Source organism: Aegilops tauschii, chromosome 6 (assembly GCF_002575655.3).
Source record: "Aegilops tauschii subsp. strangulata cultivar AL8/78 chromosome 6, Aet v6.0, whole genome shotgun sequence".
NCBI classification, from domain to species: domain Eukaryota; kingdom Viridiplantae; phylum Streptophyta; class Magnoliopsida; order Poales; family Poaceae; genus Aegilops; species Aegilops tauschii.
The window spans coordinates 67,304,780-67,328,142 of record NC_053040.3 but is presented as its reverse complement, the minus strand read 5'-3'; the positions used below and the strand labels follow the sequence as shown (position 1 = coordinate 67,328,142).

The window sequence follows — 23,363 nt, the reverse complement described above, 5'->3', positions numbered from 1 at the left end:
TGCTCGTGGCAGGAGATGAAGAGAAGATTGCATGGCTGATAGCTATCAGTTGTAGATGGAGCACACTTGGTGTTAAAATTAGTGATGCTGCTATGTAATTTTTTATATCTTCACAGCGAGTCTCAAAGTTGGGATTGTATATGCTAATATGTGATTTTTTTTTTCTAGAATTAATACTTGATATTGTCTTGCAGTACACATTTTCGATAAATATGGTGTTAAATTTTCAGAGGTATTGGCTCAATTCATGGCCATCAAATTTGATACCCGGTTATTCACTTTCCTTTCAGAATGATGTAAGCCAGAAATAAACTATAATGATGTAGACGAGAAATAAATGTACCGCGTTTAGTCTTACTAGAAAAGTGTGGACGTGTACTTCATGTCATCTAAGATGCACCACACATGGTGACAATAAATGTGTCCTTTTCGGTTTGCTTCTATGCATTATTTCCCTTTTATGTGAATACAACTTATCCATATAGTTCTTTTAGTACTCTAATTTGAAATCCACTGCATACAACAAAGACACCAGCTACAAACACGACGTATTGACGGGGTGCAGCATGACGCCGCGCGGGCGGGTGGACCCAACAAAGCAAGCCGAAAAATGTCGATATGGGGCCTCAGCTGGCCAGAGCTAGCGCCGACATAGGTCCGGATAGGCCACCCCTCAAGGGCAGCTCTGAACCGTCCGATCTCTCTGTGGTAAAATCGGATAACCCACGTAAACAACAAACCCACAAATTTGGATTTATTCTGAGAAATGAAAGCAGAAAATCTGTCGCGCTGCTAAACCGGCATGGTCGACCATAACACGGTCGGGTGGAAAGTATGGTTATGTCTTAGTCCGAGCAGAAAGGTAGGGTATCTGAGAGACAGCCGGGCGAAACGACTGTTGGGTTGCTCTGCCCGGCCAAAGAACAATATGAGTAACGATCATCATTATCTCGTTGGTAAACATATAGGGCAGATACAGACACATTACGAACATAATTACTTGCAGACCATTTGGAACAATTTTTACATAAGAGACGAGTATGTTCGATGCAGATACAAACATCCATCAACAATTCACCTAAATTTAGGATTGTATTAGCTGCTTCTCTCCTTTCTATCTTCACATAGTTCGCTTGACTTAAATTTTATGTTTCATACAGTTCGCTTAACTTGCAGGTTTAAGATGGTCTCTGCGCCAATTGGCACAATGAGTCATCTAGTATCATCAAGAGGGGGCCTTCCTTTCTAGATGCTCGACTCAAAAGAATTTCTAGGTTAAGCGTGCTTAGTCTGGGTAACTCAAGGATGGTGACCAACTAGAAAGTTGCCATCTTACAAAATTATACTAAACATTAGATGGGTTGCCCACTGATGAAAAAAAAAATCATTGCTGGGTGTCCCATCGAATGCTTAGTATAACTTTGAAACCTTTTAGTTATGAAAATTGATACATCCTGTACACATGAAACCAACAATAGAGCGTAAAAAATTGCAACAAGAAGAAACAGAGGAAACAATGATGCGCGGAGAAACCAACAAGACGAAAATTACTATAGTGCACACGCAAAAAGCAGGAAGGTATCCAGAAATAAATCAAATGAGCAAACCTCGACACACCAGACACTAACCATGAGGACATACACTCCACCCAACCGTGCGTTCCCGGACACCACCAATGCAGGGGGCGACACAACATAGGGCAAGGGCGACAGGCGGCAGACGAGGTGGCCCCGGGCTCGCCCTTGATCTACGCATTCCGGACCCCTGAGCAGCGGGCTCCGTGGCTTATTCGGTTGTTTTTGTGAGCCGGGTTGGATTGTGTGTTGAGAACAGCCAACTTCGACATTATTCATCCTCAATGTTGAGGGATGTAGTCCAGGCTGCCAAACTTGATGTGTTTATCGAACCCGGTCGGGTGTACTTGGTGGGTCTTCTTGAGAGACCGGGTAGGACAGTTACTATTTTGCCTTATAGTCATATTCAATTAATCCTATTTATGCGCATAAAAAAAGTAACAAAAATAGTTCACCTGACTTTTAAGCTGCATTTGCTTTTTGTGCCAAGGGCGCAATAGGTCATATAGTACAGGTATGTCAATCAAGCAGTTCCATGAGAAAAGTAACTCCAATTACTAGTTGCACAGGGTAGCTATGTTCACATATAATTTTAGCCAAACCAGTAAATAAAATTTTCTATATATACATATACAAATATGGAAGGAAACATAAATCACTTGAGAATATGAATTATATTGCTTTAGTTGGATTTTATTAGACCACTCATTTTTACATATTTCTTTTGGTAATGGAAGCTTCTATTACCCATGGTCTTTACATCATATATAAGGAACCTTAAATCACTTAAGAATACAAATTATATTGCTTCGATTACTTTTGGCGCTATACACTTCATGGATACATATTTTCTAGGTAATATAGAACCTTCTATTATCACCCTCCCATGTGCCCTTAGCATCACATATTTTAACATGTGTTCAATCCATCATCACGTCCCATGGATTTAGTTAGATAACTACCGAAATTATCATAGATAATGATAATTCTATAAAGTGGAACTGCATTAACATGTTTCACCATTTAGCTTACCTACTTTTGTTAAGGTCGGTTCAAATAGAATTTTATAGTAGTGTTGAACACATGCACATAAAAAATAGAAAAATGAGTATATGTTCAACACAACAAAGTTTATAATTGTTTATCATGTACTCCTTCCGTCCGGAATTAGTTGACTCAGATTTGTCAAGATACAGATGTATCTAGACACGAAAAACGTCTCTAGACAAATCTAAATCAACTACCCGAATTAGTTGACTCAGATTTCGTATCTAGACAAATCTAAATTAACTAATTTGGAATGGAGGGAGCATTCAGGAAATCTGATATTTTCTATTTTTTTTCAAATGCAACAGTAAAACACTCAGATCTAGTTTTTCACCACCATTACTTATAATGAAGAGCAATTTTAGGACAACACTAATACATTCTAATCCGTACAACAATCCAAAAGTAGGCAGGATGAACACTTGAAATATGACTAAAAAGCATGTGCATATGAGTCAAAAGATTGATATTTAAAAAAAATATTGGTAGCATAATATTTTTGTATTCTTTCCCAACAAATATTTTCTGCAGTGCACTTATTTTTGCATCATCAAAGATCTGTTGCTTTTAATAGGGATAACTTCATAAGGTATAGGAATTACAAACAAACTTTAGTTTAGACATAAAAAAGACTTATGTGGAGAGTGATGCAATCTTGAGGCATAAATGTCAGCTACAAAATGAGCACAAGACACTAGGGTAGTGCAATCTTCTGGCATCAAATCATGTCCATGGCTATCCAAAGGGGTCAGCCGCTGACAAATCATGGATATGCTTGCCGATATCATAGTCTGCACTACGATATTTACTCCTGAATTCAAACTAAGCATCTCGGGAAGCTCTGTTTTCCACTTTTAGCAGCATGTGTTGATAATCCACTAATACACTGCTACCATATACATCAAATTCAATTTTGTTTAGCACCTTTGCATTCAAAATAAAGAACCTGGCAAAGTTAACTTGTTTATCATGGCCTACGAATGACTTAAACACCACTTTTTTTAGATGAGTCTCGAGGCATTCAATTGGATGTACTGGGTCATACCGAGGCTCATTTCCATTATCCATCTCCTTGTGTTTGTGGAACTAGAAAATGAAAATTAGAAGTACATGTTAAATTTGTTGCAAACTGGATGAGATAATATGTCAAGCAAATCAAACATTTAAAGCAGGGGAAGATGAGTACTCACAATTATGTAGAGCTTTTCCATAAAGGGGAACCACGTGAGGATGTTAAGAACTGCGTCCAATTCAAGGCCAGAAGACCCGAGAGAGAAAACCTTCACAGTGCGCATGCAATTTGCCAAGCTAATTGGGCTTATTTCCTGAATATAACATACAGTCAACATTACAAAAAGTTATCCCCATGTACCGCCAAATGCAATAGTAGAGGATGATGTTACTACTGCTAACTGGGACACTAGTAGCTTGGAAAATACATGCAAGAAAGGGCCCAATATCTCCAATTTAGGCGCTCTAATTACCCGGATAGATACACAATCATAATCAAGGCAACCAAAAGGTAGTAGTAACCTCACAAGGCGAGGAGCATCCTCTATGACCAGTTCTGCTTTTTTACTAGCACTATCATGGAAACCGATGCTCCTAAGAGTTGGCGAGCTAACATGGAGGCAACCCACACCACGAACATTAGACATGTCTAAGCTCTCCAAGGCATGGCATCTAGAAAGCAATCTGTGGAAGCCGTCCACTGAGAAGGAAATGTAAAATAGGGTGAGCTGCTTGAGGAGGGGAAAGTTCAAGGATGACACAATCTTGTTGGGGAAAACACAATTGCCGATCTTGGCAATGAGGAGGGTGGCTGCAGAGCGGAGTGCGGATGGCGGCAGTGGGTATGTCTGATGGAACCGATGGTAGCTGATATCGAGCTCCTGGAGGCCAGTGAGGGCTTGGGAGTTGAACCAGTCCTCCACCTGGGCGTATAGTGTTGGAAATATGCCCTAGAGGCAATAATAAAATGGTTATTATTATATTTCCTTGTTCATGATAATTGTCTATTGTTCATGCTATAATTGTATTAACTGGAAACCGTAATACATGTGTGAATACATAGACCACAACTTGTCCCTAGTAAGCCTCTAGTTGACTAGCTCGTTGATCAATAGATGGTTATGGTTTCCTGAGCATGGACATTGGATGTCATTGATAACGGGATCACATCATTAGGAGAATGATGTGATGGACAAGACCCAATCCTAAGCATAGCACAAGATCGTGTAGTTCGTTTGCTAAGAGCTTTTCTAATGTCAAGTATCATTTCCTTAGACCATGAGATTGTGCAACTCCCGGATACCGTAGGAATGCTTTGGGTGTACCAAACGTCACAACGTAACTGGGTGGCTATAAAGGTGCATTACAGGTATCTCCGAAAGTGTCTGTTGGGTTGGCACGAATCGAGACTGGGATTTGTCACTCCGTATGACGGAGAGGTATCTCTGGGCCCACTCGGTAATGCATCATCATAATGAGCTCAATGTGACTAAGGAGTTAGCCACGGGATCATGCGTTACAGAACGAGTAAAGAGACTTGCCGGTAACGAGATTGAACGAGGTATTGGGATACCGACGATCGAATCTCGGGCAAGTAACATACCGATAGACAAAGGGAATTGTATACGAGATTGATCGAATCCCCAACATCGTGGTTCATCCGATGATATCATCGTGGAACATGTGGGAGCCAACATGGGTATCCAGATCCCGCTGTTGGTTATTGGCCGGAGAATGTCTCGGTCATGTCTGCATGGTTCCCGAACCCGTAGGGTCTACACACTTAAGGTTCGGTGACGCTAGAGTTGTTATGGGAAATAGTATGTGGTTACCGAAGGTTGTTCGGAGTACCGGATGAGATCCCGAACATGACGAGGAGCTCCGGAATGGTCCGGAGGTGAAGATCGGTATATTGGACGAAGGGTATTGGAGTCCGAAATTGTTCCGGGGGTACCAGGCTATGGCCAGCATGTCCGAAAGGGGTTTCGGAGGCCCCGGCAAGCATTGGGGGGCCGTATGGGCCAAGGGGAAGGGGCAAACCAGCCCACTAAGGGGCTGTGCACCCCTCCCAACCCCTCTCACGTAACCAGAAGAGGTGGGGGCGCCATCCCTAGGGCAGCCGCCCCTCCCGGCTTGGGGGGCAAGTTTCCTAGGGGGTGGGGGCGCCCAAACCCATCTAGGGTTTCCCCTGGCCGCCGCCTCCTCCTCTAGATGCATCTAGAGGGGCCGGCCCCCTCTCCCCTTCCCCCTATATATAGTGAGGGGGTGGGAGGGCAGCCATACCCTTCCCTTGGCGCAGCCCCTTCCTGCTCATACATCTCCTCCTCCTCCGTAGTGCTTGGCGAAGCCCTGCCGGAGAACCACGAGCTCCATTGCCACCATGCCGTCGTGCTGCTGGAGTTCTCCCTCAACTTCTCCTCTCCCCTTGCTGGATCAAGAAGGAGGAGACGTCCCCGGGCTGTACGTGTGTTGAACGCCGAGGCGCCGTCCGTTCGGCGCTAAATCGGATCTTCCGCGATTTTAATCGCCGCGAGTACGACTCCATCAACCGCGTTCTTGTAACGCTTCCGCTTAGCGATCTTCAAGGGTATGAAGATGCACTCCCTCTCTCTCGTTGCAAGCATCTCCTAGATTGATCTTGGTGACACGTAGGAATTTTTTTGAATTATTACTACGTTCCCAACAGTGGTATCAGAGCTAGGTCTATGCATAGATTCTATGCACGAGTAGAACACAAAGTAGTTGTGGGCGATGGTTTGGTCAATTTGCTTGCCGTTACTAGTCTTATCTTGATTCGGCGGCATTGTGGGATGAAGCGGCCCGGACCGACCTTACACGTACTCTTACGTGAGACAGGTTCCACCGACTGACATGCACTTGATGCATAAGGTGGCTAGCGGGTGTCTGTCTCTCCCACTTTAGTCGGATCGAATTCGATGAAGAGGGTCCTTATGAAGGGTAAATAGCAATTGGCATATCACCGTTGTGGCTTTTGCGTAGGTAAGAAACGTTCTTGCTAGAAACCCATAGCACCCACGTAAAGCATGCAACAACAATTAGAGGACGTCTAACTTGTTTTTGCAGGGTATGCTATGTGATGTGATATGGCCAAAAGGATGTGATGAATTATATATATGTGATGTATGAGATTGATCATGTTCTTGTAATAGGAATCACGACTTGTATGTCGATGAGTATGACAACCGGCAGGAGCCATAGGAGTTGTCTTAATTTATTGTATGACCTGCGTGTCAATGAAAAATGCCATGTAATTACTTTACTTTATTGCTAACCGTTAGCCATAGTAGTAGAGGTAATAGTTGGCGAGACAACTTCATGAAGACACGATGATGGAGATCATGATGATGGAGATCATGGTGTCATGCCGGTGACGAAGGTGATCATGCCGCGCCTCGAAGATGGAGATCAAAAGGCACAAGATGATACTGGCCATATCATGTCACTTTATGATTTGCATGTGATGTTTGTCATGTTTACATCTTATTTGCTTAGAACGACGATAGCATAAATAAGATGATCCCTCACTAAAATTTCAAGAGATGTGTTCCCCCTAACTGTGCACTGTTACGAAGGTTCGTTGTTTCGAAGCACCACGTGATGATCGGGTGTGATAGATTCTAACATTCGGATACAATGGGTGTAAGCCATATTTACACATGCGAAACACTTAGGTTGACTTGACGAGCCTAGCATGTACAGACATGGCCTCGAAACACAAGAGACCGAAAGGTCGAACATGAGTCGTATAGTAGATACGATCAACATGGAGATGTTCACCGTTGATGACTAGTCCGTCTCACGTGATGATCGGACACGGTCTAGTCGATTCGGATCATGTATCACTTAGATGACTAGAGGGATGTCTATCTAAGTGGGAGTTCATTAAATAATCAGATGAACTTAATTATCATGAACATAGTCAAAAGGTCTTTGCAAATTATGTCATAGCTTACGCTTTGGTTCTACTTCTTAAGATATGTTCCTAGAGAAAATTTAGTTGAAAGTTGACAGTAGCAATTATGCGGACTGGGTCCGTATACTGAGGATTTTCCTCATTGCTGCGCAGAAGGCTTATGTCCTTAATGCACCGCTCGGTGTGCTGAACCTCGAGCGTCATCTGTGGATGTTGCGAACATCTGACATACACGTTTTGATGACTACGTGATAGTTCAGTGCGTAATGCTAACATTTTAGAATTGAGGCGCCAAAGACGTTTTTGAAACTTCGCATAACATATGAGATGTTCCAAAGACTAAAATTGGGATTTCAGACTAGTGCCCACGTCAAGAGGTATGAGACCTCTGACAAGTTTCTTAAGCCTGCAAACTAAGGGAGAAAAGCTCAATCGTTGAGCATGTGCTCAGGTTGTCTGAGTACTACAATCGCTTGAACCGAGTGGGAGTTAATCTTCCAGATGAGATAGTGATGGTTCTCCAAAGTCACTGCCACCAAGCTACTAGAGCTTCGTGATGAACTATAACATATCAGGGATAGATATGATGATCCTTGAGCTATTCGCGATGTTTGATACCGCGAAAGTAGAAATCAAGTGGGAGCATCAATTGTTGATGGTTAGTAAAACCACTAGTTTCAAAAAGGGCAAGGGCAAGAAAGGGATACTTCATGAAATGGCAAATCAGTTGCTGCTCTAGTGAAGAAACCCAAGGTTGAACCCAAGCCCGAGACTAAGTGCTTCTGAAATGAGGGGAACAGTCACTGAAGCAGAACTACCCTAGATACTTCGTAGATGAGAAGGCTGGCAAGGTCGACAGAACTATATTGGATATACATTATATTAATGTGTACTTTACTAGTACTCCTAGTAGCACCAGGGTATTAGATACCGGTTCGGTTGCTAAGTGTTAGTAACTCGAAATAAAAGCTGCGGAATAAACGGAGACTAGCTAAAGGTGAGATGACGATATGTGTTGGAAGTGTTTCCAAGGTTGATGTGATCAAGCAGAGCATGCTCCGTCTACCATCGAGATTGGTGTTAAACCTAAATAATTGTTATTTGGTGTTTGCGTTGAGCATAGACATGATTGGATTATGTTTATCGCAATACGGTTATTCATTTAAGGAGAATAATGGTTACTCTATTTATTTGAATAATACCTTCAATGGTCTTGCACCTAAAATGAATGGTTTATTGAATCTCGATCGTAGTGATACACATGTTCATGCCAAAATATATAAGATAGTAATGATAGTACCACAAACTTGTGGCACTGCCATTTGAGTCATATTGGTATAAAACGCATGAAGAAGCTCCCTGTTGATGGATCTTTGGACTCACTCGTTTTTGAAAAGATTGAGACATGCGAACCATGTCTATTGGTAGATATGCATGAAGAAACTCCATACAGATGGATCGTTTGGGATCACTTGATTTTGAATCACTTGAGACATGCAAATCATACCACAGGGGCAAGATGACTGAAAGGCCTCGTTTTCAGTGAGATGGAACAAGAAAGAAACTTGTTGGATGTAATACATTTTGATGTGTGCACTCCAATGAGTGCTGAGGCATGCGGTGGATATCGTTATGTTCTTACTTCACACATGATTTGAGTAGATGCTAAGTATATTTACTTGATGAAACACAAGTCTGAATTATTAAAAGGTTCAAGTAATTTCATAGTGAAGTTGAAGATCGTCGTGACAAGAGGATAAAATGTCTGTGATATGATCATAGAGATGAATATCTGAGTTACGAGTTTGGCACACAATTAAGACATTGTGGAAATTGTTTCACAACTAATACCGCCTGGAACACCATACTGTGATGGTTTGTCCGAACATCATAATTGCACCCTATTGGATATGGTGCATACCATGATGTCTCTTATCGAATTACACTATCGTTTATGGGTTAGGCATTAGAGACAACCGCATTCACTTTAAATAGGGCACCACACAATTCCGTTGAGACGACACCGTATGAACTATGGTTTAGAGAAATCTAAGCTGTCGTTTCTTAAAAGTTTGGGGCTGCGCACTTATGTGAAAAAGTTTCAGGCTGATAAGCTCGAACCCAAAGCGGATAAATGCATCTTCATAGAATACCCAAAACAGTTGGGTATACCTCCTATTTCAGATCTGGAAGCAAAAGTGATTGTTTCTAGAAATGGGTCCTTTCTCGAGAAAATTTTTCTCTCGAAAGAATTGAGTGGGAGGATGGTGGAGACTTGATGAGGTTATTGAACCATCACTTCAACTAGTGTGTAGCAGGGCACAAGAAGTTGTTCCTGTGGCACCTACACCAATTGAAGTGGAAGCTTATGATAGTGATCATGAAACTTCCGATCAAGTCACTACCAAACCTCGTAGGACGACAAGGATGCGTACTACTTCACAGTGGTACATAATCCTGTCTTGGAAGTCATGTTGCTAGACAACAATGAACCTACGAGCTATGGAGAAGCGATGGTGGGCCCGGATTCCGACGAATGGCTCGAGGCCATAAAATCCGAGAGAGGATCCATGTATAAAAAACAAAGTATAGACTTTGGAAGAACTACTTGATGGTTGTAAGGCTGTTGGGTGCAGATGGATTTTAAAAGGAAGACAGACAATGAGTGTCACCATTAAGAAATCTTGACTTGTCGTTAAGATGTTTTCCGACAAGTTCAAGGAGTTCACTGCGATGAGACTTTCTCACTCGTAGCGATGCTAAGAGTCTGTTGGAATTATATTAGCAGTTACTGCATTATTTATGAAATCTTGCAGATAGGATGTCAAAACATTGTTTCCTCGACGATTTTCTTGAGGAAAGGTTGTATGTGATACAACCAGAAAGTTTTATCAATCCTGAAAGATGCTAACAAGTATGCAAAGCTCTAGCAATCCTTCTAAGGACTGGAGTAAGCATCTCGGAGTTGGAATGTACGCTTTGATGAGATGATCAAAGATTTTGGGTTTATACAAAGTTTATGAGAAACTTGTATTTCCAAAGAAGTGAGTGGGAGCACTATAGAATTTTTGATGAGTATATGTTGTTAACATATTGTTGTTCAGAAATGATGTAGAATTTCTGGAAAGCATACAGGGTTATTTGAAAAGTGTTTTTCAATGGAAAACCTGGATTAAGCTACTTGAACATTGAGCATCAAGATCTATAAGGATAGATCAAAAACGCTTAATAGTACTTTCAAATGAATACATACCGTGACAAGATTTTGAAGGTGTTCAAAATAGATCAGCAAAGAAGGAGTTCTTGGCTGTGTTACAAGGTGTGAGTATTGAGTAAGACTCAAGACCTGACCACGGCAGAAGAGAGAGAAAGGACGAAGGTCGTCCTCTATGCTTTAGACGTAGGCTCTACAGTATGCTATGCTGCATACCGCACCTGAAGTGTGCCTTGCCATGAGTTAGGCAAGGGGTACAATAGTGATCCAGGAATGGATCACATGACAGCGGTCGAACTTATCCTTAGTATCTAGTGGAGTAATGAATTTTCTCGATTATGGAGGTGGAAAAGGAGTTCGTCGTAAAGGGTTACGTCGATGCAAACTTTGACACTAATCCGGATGACTCTGAGTAGTAAACCGGATTCGTATAGTAGAGCAGTTATTTGGAATAGCTCCAAGTAGCGCGTGGTAGCTGCATCTACAAGATGACATAGAGATTTGTAAAGCACACACGGATCTGAATGTTGCAGAACCGTTGACTAAAACCTCTCTCGTAAGCATAACATGATCAAACCCTAGAACTCATTGAGTGTTAATCACATGGTGATGTGAACTAGATTATTGACTCTAGTAAATTCTTGGGTATTAGTCACATGGCGATGTGAACTTTGAGTGTTAATCACATGGTGATGTGAACTAGATTATTGACTATAGTGCAAGTGGGAGACTGTTAGAAATATGCCCTAGAGGCAATAATAAAATGGTTATTATTATATTTCATTGTTCATGATAATTGTCTATTGTTCATGCTATAATTGTATTAACTGGAAACCGTAATACATGTGTGAATACATAGACCACAACATGTCCCTAGTAAGCCTCTAGTTGACTAGCTTGTTGATCAATAGATGGTTATGGTTTCCTGACCATGGACCTTGGATGTCACTGATAACGGGATCACATCATTAGGAGAATGATGTGATGGACAAGACCCAATCCTAAGCATAGCACAAGATCATGTAGTTCGTTTGCTAAGAGCTTTTCTAATGTCAAGTATCATTTCCTTAGACCATGAGATTGTGCAACTCCCGGATACCATAGGAATGCTTTGGGTGTACCAAACGTCACAACGTAACTGGGTGGCTATAAAGGTGCATTACAGGTATCTCCGAAAGTGTCTGTTGGGTTGGCACGAATCGAGACTGGGATTTGTCACTCCGTATGACGGAGAGGTATCTCTGGGCCCACTCGGTAATGCATCATCATAATGAGCTCAATGTGACTAAGGAGTTAGCCACGGGATCATCCGTTATGGAACGAGTAAAGAGACTTGCCGGTAACGAGATTGAACAAGGTATTGGGATACCGACGATCGAATCTCGGGCAAGTAACAAACCGATAGACAAAGGGAATTGTATACGAGATTGATCGAATCCCCGACATAGTGGTTCATCCGATGAGATCATCATGGAACATGTGGGAGCCAACATGGGTATCCAGATCCCGCTGTTGGTTATTGGCCGGAGAATGTCTCGGTCATGTCTGCATGGTTCCCGAACCCGTAGGGTCTACACACTTAAGGTTCGGTGACGCTAGAGTTGTTATGGGAAATAGTATGTGGTTACCGAAGGTTGTTCGGAGTACCGGATGAGATCCCGAACATGACGAGGAGCTCCGGAATGGTCCGGAGGTGAAGATCGGTATATTGGACGAAGGGTATTGGAGTCCGGAATTGTTCCGGGGGTACCAGGCTATGGCCAGCATGTCCGAAAGGGGTTTCGGAGGCCCCGGCTAGCGTTGGGGGACCTTATGGGCCAAGGGGAAGGGGCAAACCAGCCCACTAACGGGTTGTGCACCCCTCCAAACCCCTCTCAGGTAACCAGGAGAGGTGGGGGCGCCATCCCTAGGGCAGCCGCCCCTCCCGGCTTGGGGGGCAAGTCTCCTAGGTGGTGGGGGCGCCCAAACACATCTAGGGTTTCCCCTGGCCGCCGCCTCCTCCTCTAGATGCATCTGGAGGGGCCGGCCCCCTCTCCCTTTCCCCCTATATATAGTGAGGGGGTGGGAGGGCAGCCATACCCTTCCCTTGGCGCAGCCCCTTCCTCCTCATACATCTCCTCCTCCTCCGTAGTGCTTGGCGAAGCCCTGCCGAAGAACCACGAGCTCCATTGCCACCATGCCGTCGTGCTGCTGGAGTTCTCCCTCAACTTCTCCTCTCCCCTTGCTGGATCAAGAAGGAGGAGACGTCCCCGGGCTGTACGTGTGTTGAACGCCGAGGCGCCGTCCGTTCGGCGCTAAATCGGATCTTCCGCGATTTGAATCGCCGCGAGTACGACTCCATCAACCACGTTCTTGTATGAAGATGCACTCCCTCTCTCTCGTTGCTAGCATCTCCTAGATTGATCTTGGTGTCAAGTAGGATTTTTTTTGAATTATTACTACGTTCCCAACAGTGGTATCAGAGCTAGGTCTATGCGTAGATTCTATGCACGAGTAGAACACAAAGTAGTTGTGGGCGATGATTTGGTCAATTTGCTTGCCGTTACTAGTCTTATCTTGATTCAGCGGCATTGTGGGATGAAGCGGCCCGGACCGACCTTACACGTACTCTTACGTGAGACAGGTCCACCGACTCACATGCACTTGATGCATAAGGTGGCTAGCGGGTGTCTGTCTCTCCCTCTTTAGTCGGATCGGATTCGATGAAGAGGGTCCTTATGAAGGGTAAATAGCAATTGGCATATCACCGTTGTGGCTTTTGCATAGGTAAGAAACATTCTTGCTAGAAACCCATAGCACCCACGTAAAGCATGCAACAACAATTAGAGGACGTCTAACTTGTTTTTGCAGGGTATGCTATGTGATGTGATATGGCCAAAAGGATGTGATGAATTATATATATGTGATGTATGAGATTGATCATGTTCTTATAATAGGAATCACGACTTGTATGTCGATGAGTATGACAACCGGCAGGAGCCATAGGAGTTGTCTTAATTTATTGTATGACCTGCGTGTCAATGAAAAACGCCATGTAATTACTTTACTTTATAGCTAACCGTTAGCCATAGTAGTAGAGGTAATAGTTGGCGAGACAACTTCATGAAGACACGATGATGGAGATCATGATGATGGAGATCATGATGATGGATATCATGGTGTCATGCCGGTGACGAAGGTGATCATGCCGCGCCTCGAAGATGGAGATCAAAAGGCACAAGATGATACTGGCCATATCATGTCACTTTATGATTTGCATGTGATGTTTGTCATGTTTACATCTTATTTGCTTAGAACGACGATAGCATAAATAAGATGATCCCTCACTAAAATTTCAAGAGATGTGTTCCCCCTAACTGTGCACCGTTGCGAAGGTTCGTTGTTTCGAAGCACCACGTGATGATCGGGTGTGATAGATTCTAACGTTCGCATACAACGGGTGTAAGCCAGATTTACACATGCGAAATACTTAGGTTGACTTTGACGAGCCTAGCATGTACAGACATGGCCTCGAAACACAACAGACCAAAAGGTCGAACATGAGTGGTATAGTAGATACGATCAACATGGAGATGTTCACCGTTGATGACTAGTCCGTCTCACGTGATGATCGGACACGGTCTAGTCGATTCGGATCATGTATCACTTAGATGACTAGAGGGATGTCTATCTAAGTGGGAGTTCATTAAATAATCAGATGAACTTAATTATCATGAACAAAGTCAAAAGGTCTTTGCAAATTATGTCATAGCTTACGCTTCGGTTCTACTGCTTAAGATATGTTCCTAGAGAAAATTTAGTTGAAAGTCGACAGTAGCAATTATGCGGACTGGGTCCGTATACTGAGGATTGTCCTCATTGCTGCGCAGAAGGCTTATGTCCTTAATGCACCGCTCGGTGTGCTGAACCTCGAGCGTCATCTGTGGATGTTGCGAACATCTGACATACACGTTTTGATGACTACGTGATAGTTCAGTGCGTAATGCTAACGGATTAGAATTGAGGCGCCAAAGACGTTTTTGAAATGTCACATAACATATGAGATGTTCCAAAGACTGAAATTGGGATTTCAGACTAGTGCCCACATCAAGAGGTATGAGACCTCTGACAAGTTTCTGAAGCCTGCAAACTAAGGGAGAAAAGCTCAATCGTTGAGCATGTGCTCAGATTGTCTGAGTACTACAATCGCTTGAATCGAGTGGGAGTTAATCTTCCAGATTAGATAGTGATGGTTCTCCAAAGTCACTGCCACCAAGCTACTAGAGCTTCGTGATGAACTATAACATATCAGGGATAGATATGATGATCCTTGAGCTATTCGTGATGTTTGACACCGCGAAAGTAGAAATCAAGTGGGAGCATCAATTGTTGATGGTTAGTAAAACCACTAGTTTCAAAAAGGGCAAGGGCAAGAAAGGGATACTTCATGAAATGGCAAATCAGTTGCTGCTCTAGTGAAGAAACCCAAGGTTGAACCCAAACCCGAGACTAAGTGCTTCTGAAATGAGGGTAATGGTCACTGAAGCAGAACTACCCTAGATACTTCATAGATGAGAAGGCTGGCAAGGTCGACAGAAGTATATTGGATATACTTTATATTAATGTGTACTTTACTAGTACTCCTAGTAGCACCAGGGTATTAGATACCGGTTCAGTTGCTAAGTGTCTCGGTCATGTCTGCAGGGTTCCCGAACCCGTAGGGTCTACACACTTAAGGTTCGGTGACGCTGGAGTTGTTATGGGAAATAGTATGTGGTTACCGAAGGTTGTTCGGAGTCCCGGATGAGATCCCGGACATGCCGAGGAGCTCCGGAATGGTCCGGAGGTGAAGATCGGTATATTGGACGAAGGGTATTGGAGTCCGGAATTGTTCCGGGGGTACCATGCTATGGCCAGCATGTCCGAAAGGGGTTTCGAAAGTCCCGGCAAGCGTTGGGGGGCCTTATGGGCCAAGGGGAAGGGGCAAACCAGCCCACTAAGGGGTTGTGCGCCCCTCCCAACCCCTCTCACGTAACCAGGAGAGGTGGGGGCGCCACCCCTAGGGCAGCCGCCCCTCCCGGCTGGGGGGGCAAGTTTCCTAGGGGGTGGGGGCGCCCAAACCCATCTAGGGTTTCCCCTAGCCGCCGCCTCCTCCTCTAGATGCATCTAGAGGGGCCGGCCCCCTCTCCCCTTCCCCCCATATATAGTGAGGGGGTCGGAGGGCAGCCATACCCTTCCCTTGGCGCAGCCCCTTGCTCCTCATACATCTCCTCCTCCTCCGTAGTGCTTGGCGAAGCCCTGCCGGAGAACCACGAGCTCCATTGCCACCATGCCGTCGTGCTACCGGAGATCTCCCTCAACTTCTCCTCTCCCCTTTCTAGATCAAGAAGGAGGAGACGTCCCCGGGCTGTACGTGTGTTGAACGCGGAGGCGCCGTTTGTTCGGCGCTAGATCGGATCTTCCACGATTTGAATCGCCGCGAGTACGACTCCATCAACCGCGTTCTTGTAACGCTTCCCCTTAGCGATCTTCAAGGGTATGAAGATGCACTCCCTCTCTCTCGTTGCTAGCATCTCCTAGATTGATCTTGGTGATGCGTAGGAAATTTTTTGAATTATTACTACGTTCCCCAACATATAGGTCACCGGGGAGGAGGTTCTGGAAGCAGAATCGCCGAGCGGGGCCAAAATGTTTGGATATTACCTTGGAGACAACGGCGGGGTGGACAGAGGAGCTGGGGATGTGGACACCACGGGGTTGCGGACCTCGAGGTTGAGAGGCGTGGAGCGCCACAAATAGCGCCATCGGCGGGAGAGGGCCGGTGTGCGACCGCCGTCCTTGGTGGGGAGGAGGGAGATTATGGTGCCGAGGATGTCGTCGGGTAGCCCACTGATGAAATCATCGACGGTGTTATCATGGCCCGTGGCTTCATGGGATTCTCGCTGGTCCATGGCCGGCGGGCAAGGAGAAGGGCGATTTGGCCGCAGTACTGGGTGCACTAGTCACCACTCAGGGCCTCCTGGCAACATCGGCGCACTCACGCAATTGGGGAATGGTGGAGAGGGGAGATCTGGATCCGAGACGGAGAGCTAGGGTTGGCGACGAGTTCTGCACAAATTGGCAATCCATATTTACTTTCCTCGTTTGCCTGTGGCCGCCAGCTGGCGTCGTCATTAACAACCCATTCTTTTTTTGTTCACATTGCGACAATGCACCCTTTTTAATTTCTCTACTTTTTTTTCAACCCCACGTCACAATTTCTTGTAACATATCTAAACTTTTCCCTTGTCTATGCTAGGAATTAATTAGTGAATTAACTAGCACATGTCTACTGTTAATTAATGAGCAGTCATTAGGAAAGGGTGTGTCCAACTTCAAACAGTCATGTCCCTTCTTTCTCTATTGCTAGCAGGCACGTGTTCTGAAGGGATGCCTCCAAGTAGGCACATCTTCTTGCCAACTCTTCCAGATATACTTGAGAATCAATAGAAAACATGACTAATGGTCCATTCAGTTTCAATCTTGTTTACTCTAATATGTTGTGAGCACGCTCTAACCGAGAGCACCCAAGAGCACGAGAGAACACAAAGAGTAGAAAGGCACGCAGACGTCACGCTGGCGTGCAGCTGCTGGTACCCAGGCGGCCAGGCTCGAAGGCACGGCATGATACGTCTCCAACGTATCTATAATTTTTGATTGTTCCATGCTATTATAGTATCAATATTGGATGTTCTATATGCAATCATGTGCAATTATATATCATTTTTTGGGACTAACCTATTAACTTAGTGCCAAGTGCCAGTTGCTGTTTTTTGCCTGTTTTTGTTTTTTCAGGAGATCAGTACCAAACGGAGTCCAAATGCCACGAAGCTTTTTGACGATATTTTTTCTGGACATAAGAGACCCCTAGAAGCTTCAGGAGGAGGCCAGATGATGAAGGAGTGGCCCACAAGCCACCAGGGCGCGCCCAGGGGGTAGGCTTCTTCTCTCTCTTTGATCTTCAATACTATGTTCTCCTTGATGTTCTTGGAGTTCTATTCGATGTAATACTTTTTTGCGGTGTGTTTGTTGGGATTCCAGGAATTGTGAGTTTACGATCAGATTATCCATGAATATTATTTGAGTCTTTTCTGAATTCTTATATGCATGATTATTATAGCTTTGTATTTCTTTTCGATCTATCTGTTTGGTTTGGCCAACTAGACGGATTTATCTTTGCAATGGGAGAGGTGCTTTGTGATGGGTTCGATCTTGCGGTGCTCAATCCCAGTGACCAAAAGGGACATGACACGTATTTGTATCGTTGCCATGAAGGGTAAAGCGATGGGGTTTATTCATATTGCTTGAGTTTGCTTTGTCTACATCATTGCATCTTGCTTAAGGCGTTACTCCGTTCTTTATGAACTTAATACTCTAGATGCATGCTGGATAGCGGTCGATGTGCAGAGTAATAGTAGTAGATGCAGGCTGGAGTCACTAGTAGAAAAACTACTCTACGTGAGACACATTAGTCCTGGTTTGTAAACGAACCGGCACTAATGTGACCATTAGTGCCGGTTCCAATGGCTAGGCGGGCGGGCATCATTAGTCCCGGTTCGTGTTGAACCTGTAGTACTGGTTCGTGCCACGAACTGGGACTAAAGAGGTGGTGGCAGGCTGGTGTCAGGCTGGGGCCCCACCAACCCCTTTAGTCCCGGTTCGTGGCACGAACCGGTACTAGAGGCCCACCTTTAGTCCCGGTTTGTATAACCAACCAGGACTAAACGTGCCTCTATATAAACCATTTGTCGAGCCCGAGCCCGTTTCTTTCTGTTTTCCCCTTTGATTCGTTCCTCTCCTCTATTCTTCCCCATTGCTCGAGCTCATCCTTCATTTGTGCCAAAATTTGTAAAGATTTGAAGGCCCCCCATCCATCCAAGTGATCACAAAGGTTAGTAACTTTGTCCTTTTATCTCTCATTGCTAGATTAGCTCTTGCAATGCTCTATAAGTATAGTGATTTGTGTGTTTTAGTTTGGACGTAATTATATGTTGTTGTTTATTTGATTTATATGCAATTTGAGCTCAAATTAACTCTTAGTTTGCATATATAGGTGTGGTACTTACTTAGTGCCTTCCCGTCCCCGTCCTAACCACCGTCGATTGCCCGCACCGTCCCGTCGCCGGCACCACCTTGGTGAGCCTCTTGTTCTTATCTTTTATATATATAAAAAATCATGTTTGTGTGATTTAGATATATAGTTACTTGTATAATTTTCTTACCCGTACGTTTTTTTATACATAGTGGCATGGTTTTGATATCCGTCCCCGTCGGCCCTCGTCCGGTTTATGATTCGGATGTGGTATATTCTCTTTTATAACTATTTGTTGCATTTCGTGTTTATAACAAGTATGCCCATCAAGTTGACATAGATATTTTTATCTAGGAGGTATGTGAACCGGAAATTCCAACCGACCCTCTTGTCGAGAGGTTAAATTTAGTTGAAAAAGAAAACAAGTATTTGAAAGAAAAATTAAAAATAATTGAAGAAGAGAAGATGAAACTGGAGTTGTATGTTGCTGATGTCGTCGATGATCACAAGATCAAGATGGAGAAAACGCGCTTGAAGATTAGAAAGATTAGAAAATATGCCATTGATAGTGAGGCTTGGTATCATTATGTTATTGGATCAATTGTTACCTTAGTAGCGATCTTGATTGCATTTGTTGGTGCATTTAAATGCTTTAGCTAGAGAGTTTGTATGTTGTTTTATGAGAATAAGTGTGTATGAACTTGTATTAATTTGGTATTTTCGGTGTTGTCTAATGAAGATGAGTCGGAAATGGATGTACGATGATCGATGCTCTCCCCAGTTCGTTAGTGGCGTTGATACGTCTCCAATGTATCTATAATTTTTGATTATTTCCTTGCGGTTATATTATCAATCTAGGATGTTTTATAATCATTTATCTCATTTTTGGTACTAACATATTGACATAGTGCCAAGTGCCAGTTGCAATTTTTTCCATGTTTTTTACATCGCAGGAAATCAATATCAAACGGAGTCCAAATGCCACGAAACTCCACGATGATTTTTTATGGGCCAGAAGGAAGGCAATGGGCCCTGGTTCCACCTGGGGGGTGCCCTGAGGGGGCACAACCCACTAGGGCGCGCCATGAAGGAAATATGCCCTAGAGGCAATAATAAAGTTGTTATTTATATTTCCTTATATCATGATAAATGTTTATTATTCATGCTAGAATTGTATTAACCGGAAACTTAGTACAGGTGTGAAGACATAGATAAACAGAGTGTCCCTAGTATGCCTCTACTTGACTAGCTCGTTAATCAAAGATGGTTAAGTTTCCTAACCATAGACATGTGTTGTCATTTGATGAACGAGATCACATCGTTAGAGAATGATGTGATGGACAAGACCCATCCGTTAGCTTAGCATAATGATCATTTAGTTTAGTGGTATGGCTTTCTTCATGACGTATACATGTTCCTCTGACTATGAGATTATGCAACTCTCGAATACCGGAGCAACACTTAGTGTGCTATCAAACGTCACAACATAACTGGGTGATTATTGATACGTCTCCAATGTATCTATAATTTTTGATTGCTCCATGCTATATTATCTAATATTTTGGACATTATTGGGCTTTATTATTCACTTTTATATTATTTTTTGGGACTAACCTATTAACCGGAGGCTCAGCCCAGAATTGCTGTTTTTTGCCTATTTCAGAGTTTCGTAGAAAAAGAATATCAAACGGAGTGCAAACGGAATGAAACTTCGGGAACGTGATTTTTGGAACGAACATGATCCAGGAGACTTGGACCCTAAGTCAAGGAAGCTTCGAGGAATCCACGAGGTAGGGGGGCGCGCCTACCCCCCAGGCGCGCCCTCCACCCTCGTGGGCCCCACGTTGCTCCACCGACGTACTTCTTCCTCCTATATATACCTACGTACCCCCAAACGATCAGATATGGAGCCAAAAACCTAATTCCACCGCCGCAACCTTTTGTACCCACGAGATCCCATCTTGGGGCCTGTTTCGGAGCTCCGCCGGAGGGGGCATCGATCACGGAGGGCTTCTACATCAACACCATAGCCCCTCCAATGAAATGTGAGTAGTTTACCACAGACCTTCGGGTCCATAGTTAGTAGCTAGATGGCTTCTTCTCTCTTTTTGGATCTTCATACAATGTTCTCCCCCTCTCTCGTGGAGATCTATTCGATGTAATCTTCTTTTGCGGTGTGTTTGTTGAGACCGATGAATTGTGGGTTTATGATCAAGTTTATCTATGAACAATATTTGAATCTTCTGAATTCTTTTATGTATGATTGGTTACCTTTGCAAGTCTCTTCGAATTATCAGTTTGGTTTGGCCTACTAGATTGATCTTTCTTGCAATGGGAGAAGTGCTTAGCTTTGGGTTCAATCTTGCGGTGTCCTTTCCCAGTGAAAGTAGGGGCAGCAAGGCACGTATTGTATTGTTGCCATCGAGGATAACAAGATGGTTTTTTTATCATACTGCATGAATTTATCCCTCTACATCATGTCATCTTGCTTAAGGCATTACTCTGTTCTTATGAACTTAATACTCTAGATGCATGCTGGATAGCGGTCGATGTGTGGAGTAATAGTAGTAGATGCAGGCAGGAGTTGGTCTACTTGTCTCAGACGTGATGCCTATATACATGATCATACCTAGATATTCTCATAACTATGCTCAATTCTGTCAATTGCTCAACAGTAATTTGTTCACCCACCGTAAAATACTTATGCTCTTGAGAGAAGCCACTAGTGAAACCTATGGCCCCCGGGTCTATCTTCATCATATTAATCTTCCAACACTTAGTTATTTCCTTTGCTTTTTTACTTTGCTTTTTATTTTACTTTGCATCTTTATCACAGAAATACCAAAAATATTATCCTATCATATCTCACTCTCGTAAGTGACCGTGTAGGGATTGACTACCCCTTATCGCGTTGGTTGCGAGGATTTATTTGTTTTCTGTAGGTGCGAGGGACTCGCGCATAGCCTCCTACTAGATTGATACCTTGGTTCTCAAAAACTGAGGGAAATACTTACGCTACTTTGCTGCATCACCCTTTCCACTTCAAGGGAAAACCAACGCAGTGCTCAAGAGGTAGCAAGAAGGATTTCTGGCGCCGTTGCCGGGGAGGTCTACGCAAAAGTCAACATACCAAGTACTCATCACAACTCTTATCTCCCGCATTACATTATTTGCCATTTGCCTCTCATTTTCCTCTCCCCCACTTCACCCTTGCCGTTTTATTCGCCCTTTTTCCGTTCGTCTTTTCGTTTGCCTTGATGTCTTACTTGCCTCGTTTGCTCGTTTGGTTGAAATAGTTGAGTATTTATTCCTAAACAGAGAAGCTAATATCTATGGATCCTCATCCGCTTGCCAATCTTTTTAAGAGATCCAATTATGATGAACCAATTCCAAGTGATTTGGATGCACTAGATTATCTTTATAAGGTTTTGCTTGAAATCCGTGAATCTGAAAATTGTGATGAAGTGCTTTATGAAGTGATTCACGATAGATCTATGAATAAAAAGCATGATTCCAATGATTTTATTATAAATTCTATTGATGTAAATTATGCTAATAATATGCAAAACCCTAAGCTTGGGGATGCTAGTTTTGCTATGTCCACTACCTGTTGCAATAATCATGATTGGGGAGATTCTTCTTATGATCTTGAAAATTTATTTAAGCCCCATGACGAATATAAGATTGATAATAGTGTTTGCAATAATATTGAAAGTGAGTTTGGAAGAGTGTCAACTTTAGATCCCACATATTTGGATAATATTCAATCTTATGAAATTTTTGATAAAAGTGGGCTTGGAGAAATCATGACTTTAGTTAATGATAATCCCACTATTTTGGAAGAGTGTCAACTTCACATGCATGTGGATCGTGTTGACAATATGTTATGTGATAGCTATATTGTTGAGTTTTCTTATGATCCTACATGTAATTATTATGAGAGAGGAAAATACGGTTATAGAAATTTTCATGTTACTAAATTACCTCTCGTTATGTTGAGATTGCTATTGTTCCTTTCTGCTTCCTTGCATATGCTAGTTTTTGCTTGCTATGATAATTTGTTTTTCTATAAGATGCCTATGCATAGGAAGTATGTTAGACTTAGATGTGTTTGTCACGTGTTTTATGATGCTCTCTTTGTGCTTCAATTCTTGTCTTACATGTGAGCATCATTAAAATTATCAATGCCTAGCTAAAAGGCTTAGCGCTTGTTGGGAGACAACCCAATATTTTTCCTTGCTGTTATTCAATAAATATTTGTTCTAGCCTCTGGTTAGATGTGTTTTTATGTTTTAATTAGTCTTTGTGCCAAGTTAAACCTATAGGATCTTCTTGGATGGTAGTTATTTGATCTTGCAGAAATTTTCAGAAACTTTCTGTTCACGAAAATAATTGTTAAAAATCACCAGAACGTGATAAAATACTGATTCCAATTGCTGCTGATCAATAAAAAAATTGTCTAGGTATTCCTATTTTAGCTGATATTTTGGAGTTCCAGAAGTTTGCGTTAGTTACAGATTACTACAGACTGTT

General features: G+C 43.1%; 1 protein-coding gene across 1 annotated transcript; it reads right to left on the bottom strand.

Moving 5' to 3' along the window:
* Positions 1–3,528: 3,528 nt before the first annotated feature.
* LOC141025823 (putative F-box/LRR-repeat protein At3g58880) lies at positions 3,529–16,710 on the bottom strand. Its single transcript, XM_073501749.1, has 5 exons — positions 16,525–16,710; positions 4,106–4,582; positions 3,812–3,946; positions 3,657–3,707; positions 3,529–3,567 (listed from the first exon to the last, which is right to left on the bottom strand). Exons 1-5 carry the CDS (start codon positions 16,708–16,710, stop codon positions 3,529–3,531), a joined length of 888 nt encoding a protein of 295 aa, XP_073357850.1.
* Between the last annotated feature and the right edge of the window lie 6,653 nt (positions 16,711–23,363).

Bases quoted from the DNA above. Each gene is read 5' to 3' on its own strand.
- LOC141025823 (XM_073501749.1), bottom strand. From the start codon at position 16,710: ATGGACCAGCGAGAATCCCATGAAGCCACGGGCCATGATAACACCGTC. The intron at 4,583-16,524 runs GTCCGCAACCCC...TATTGCCTCTAG, and splicing joins CCACGCCTCTCAACCTCGAG to GGCATATTTCCAACACTATA. The intron at 3,708-3,811 runs GTGAGTACTCAT...TTCATTTTCTAG, and splicing joins TGGAAAAGCTCTACATAATT to TTCCACAAACACAAGGAGAT.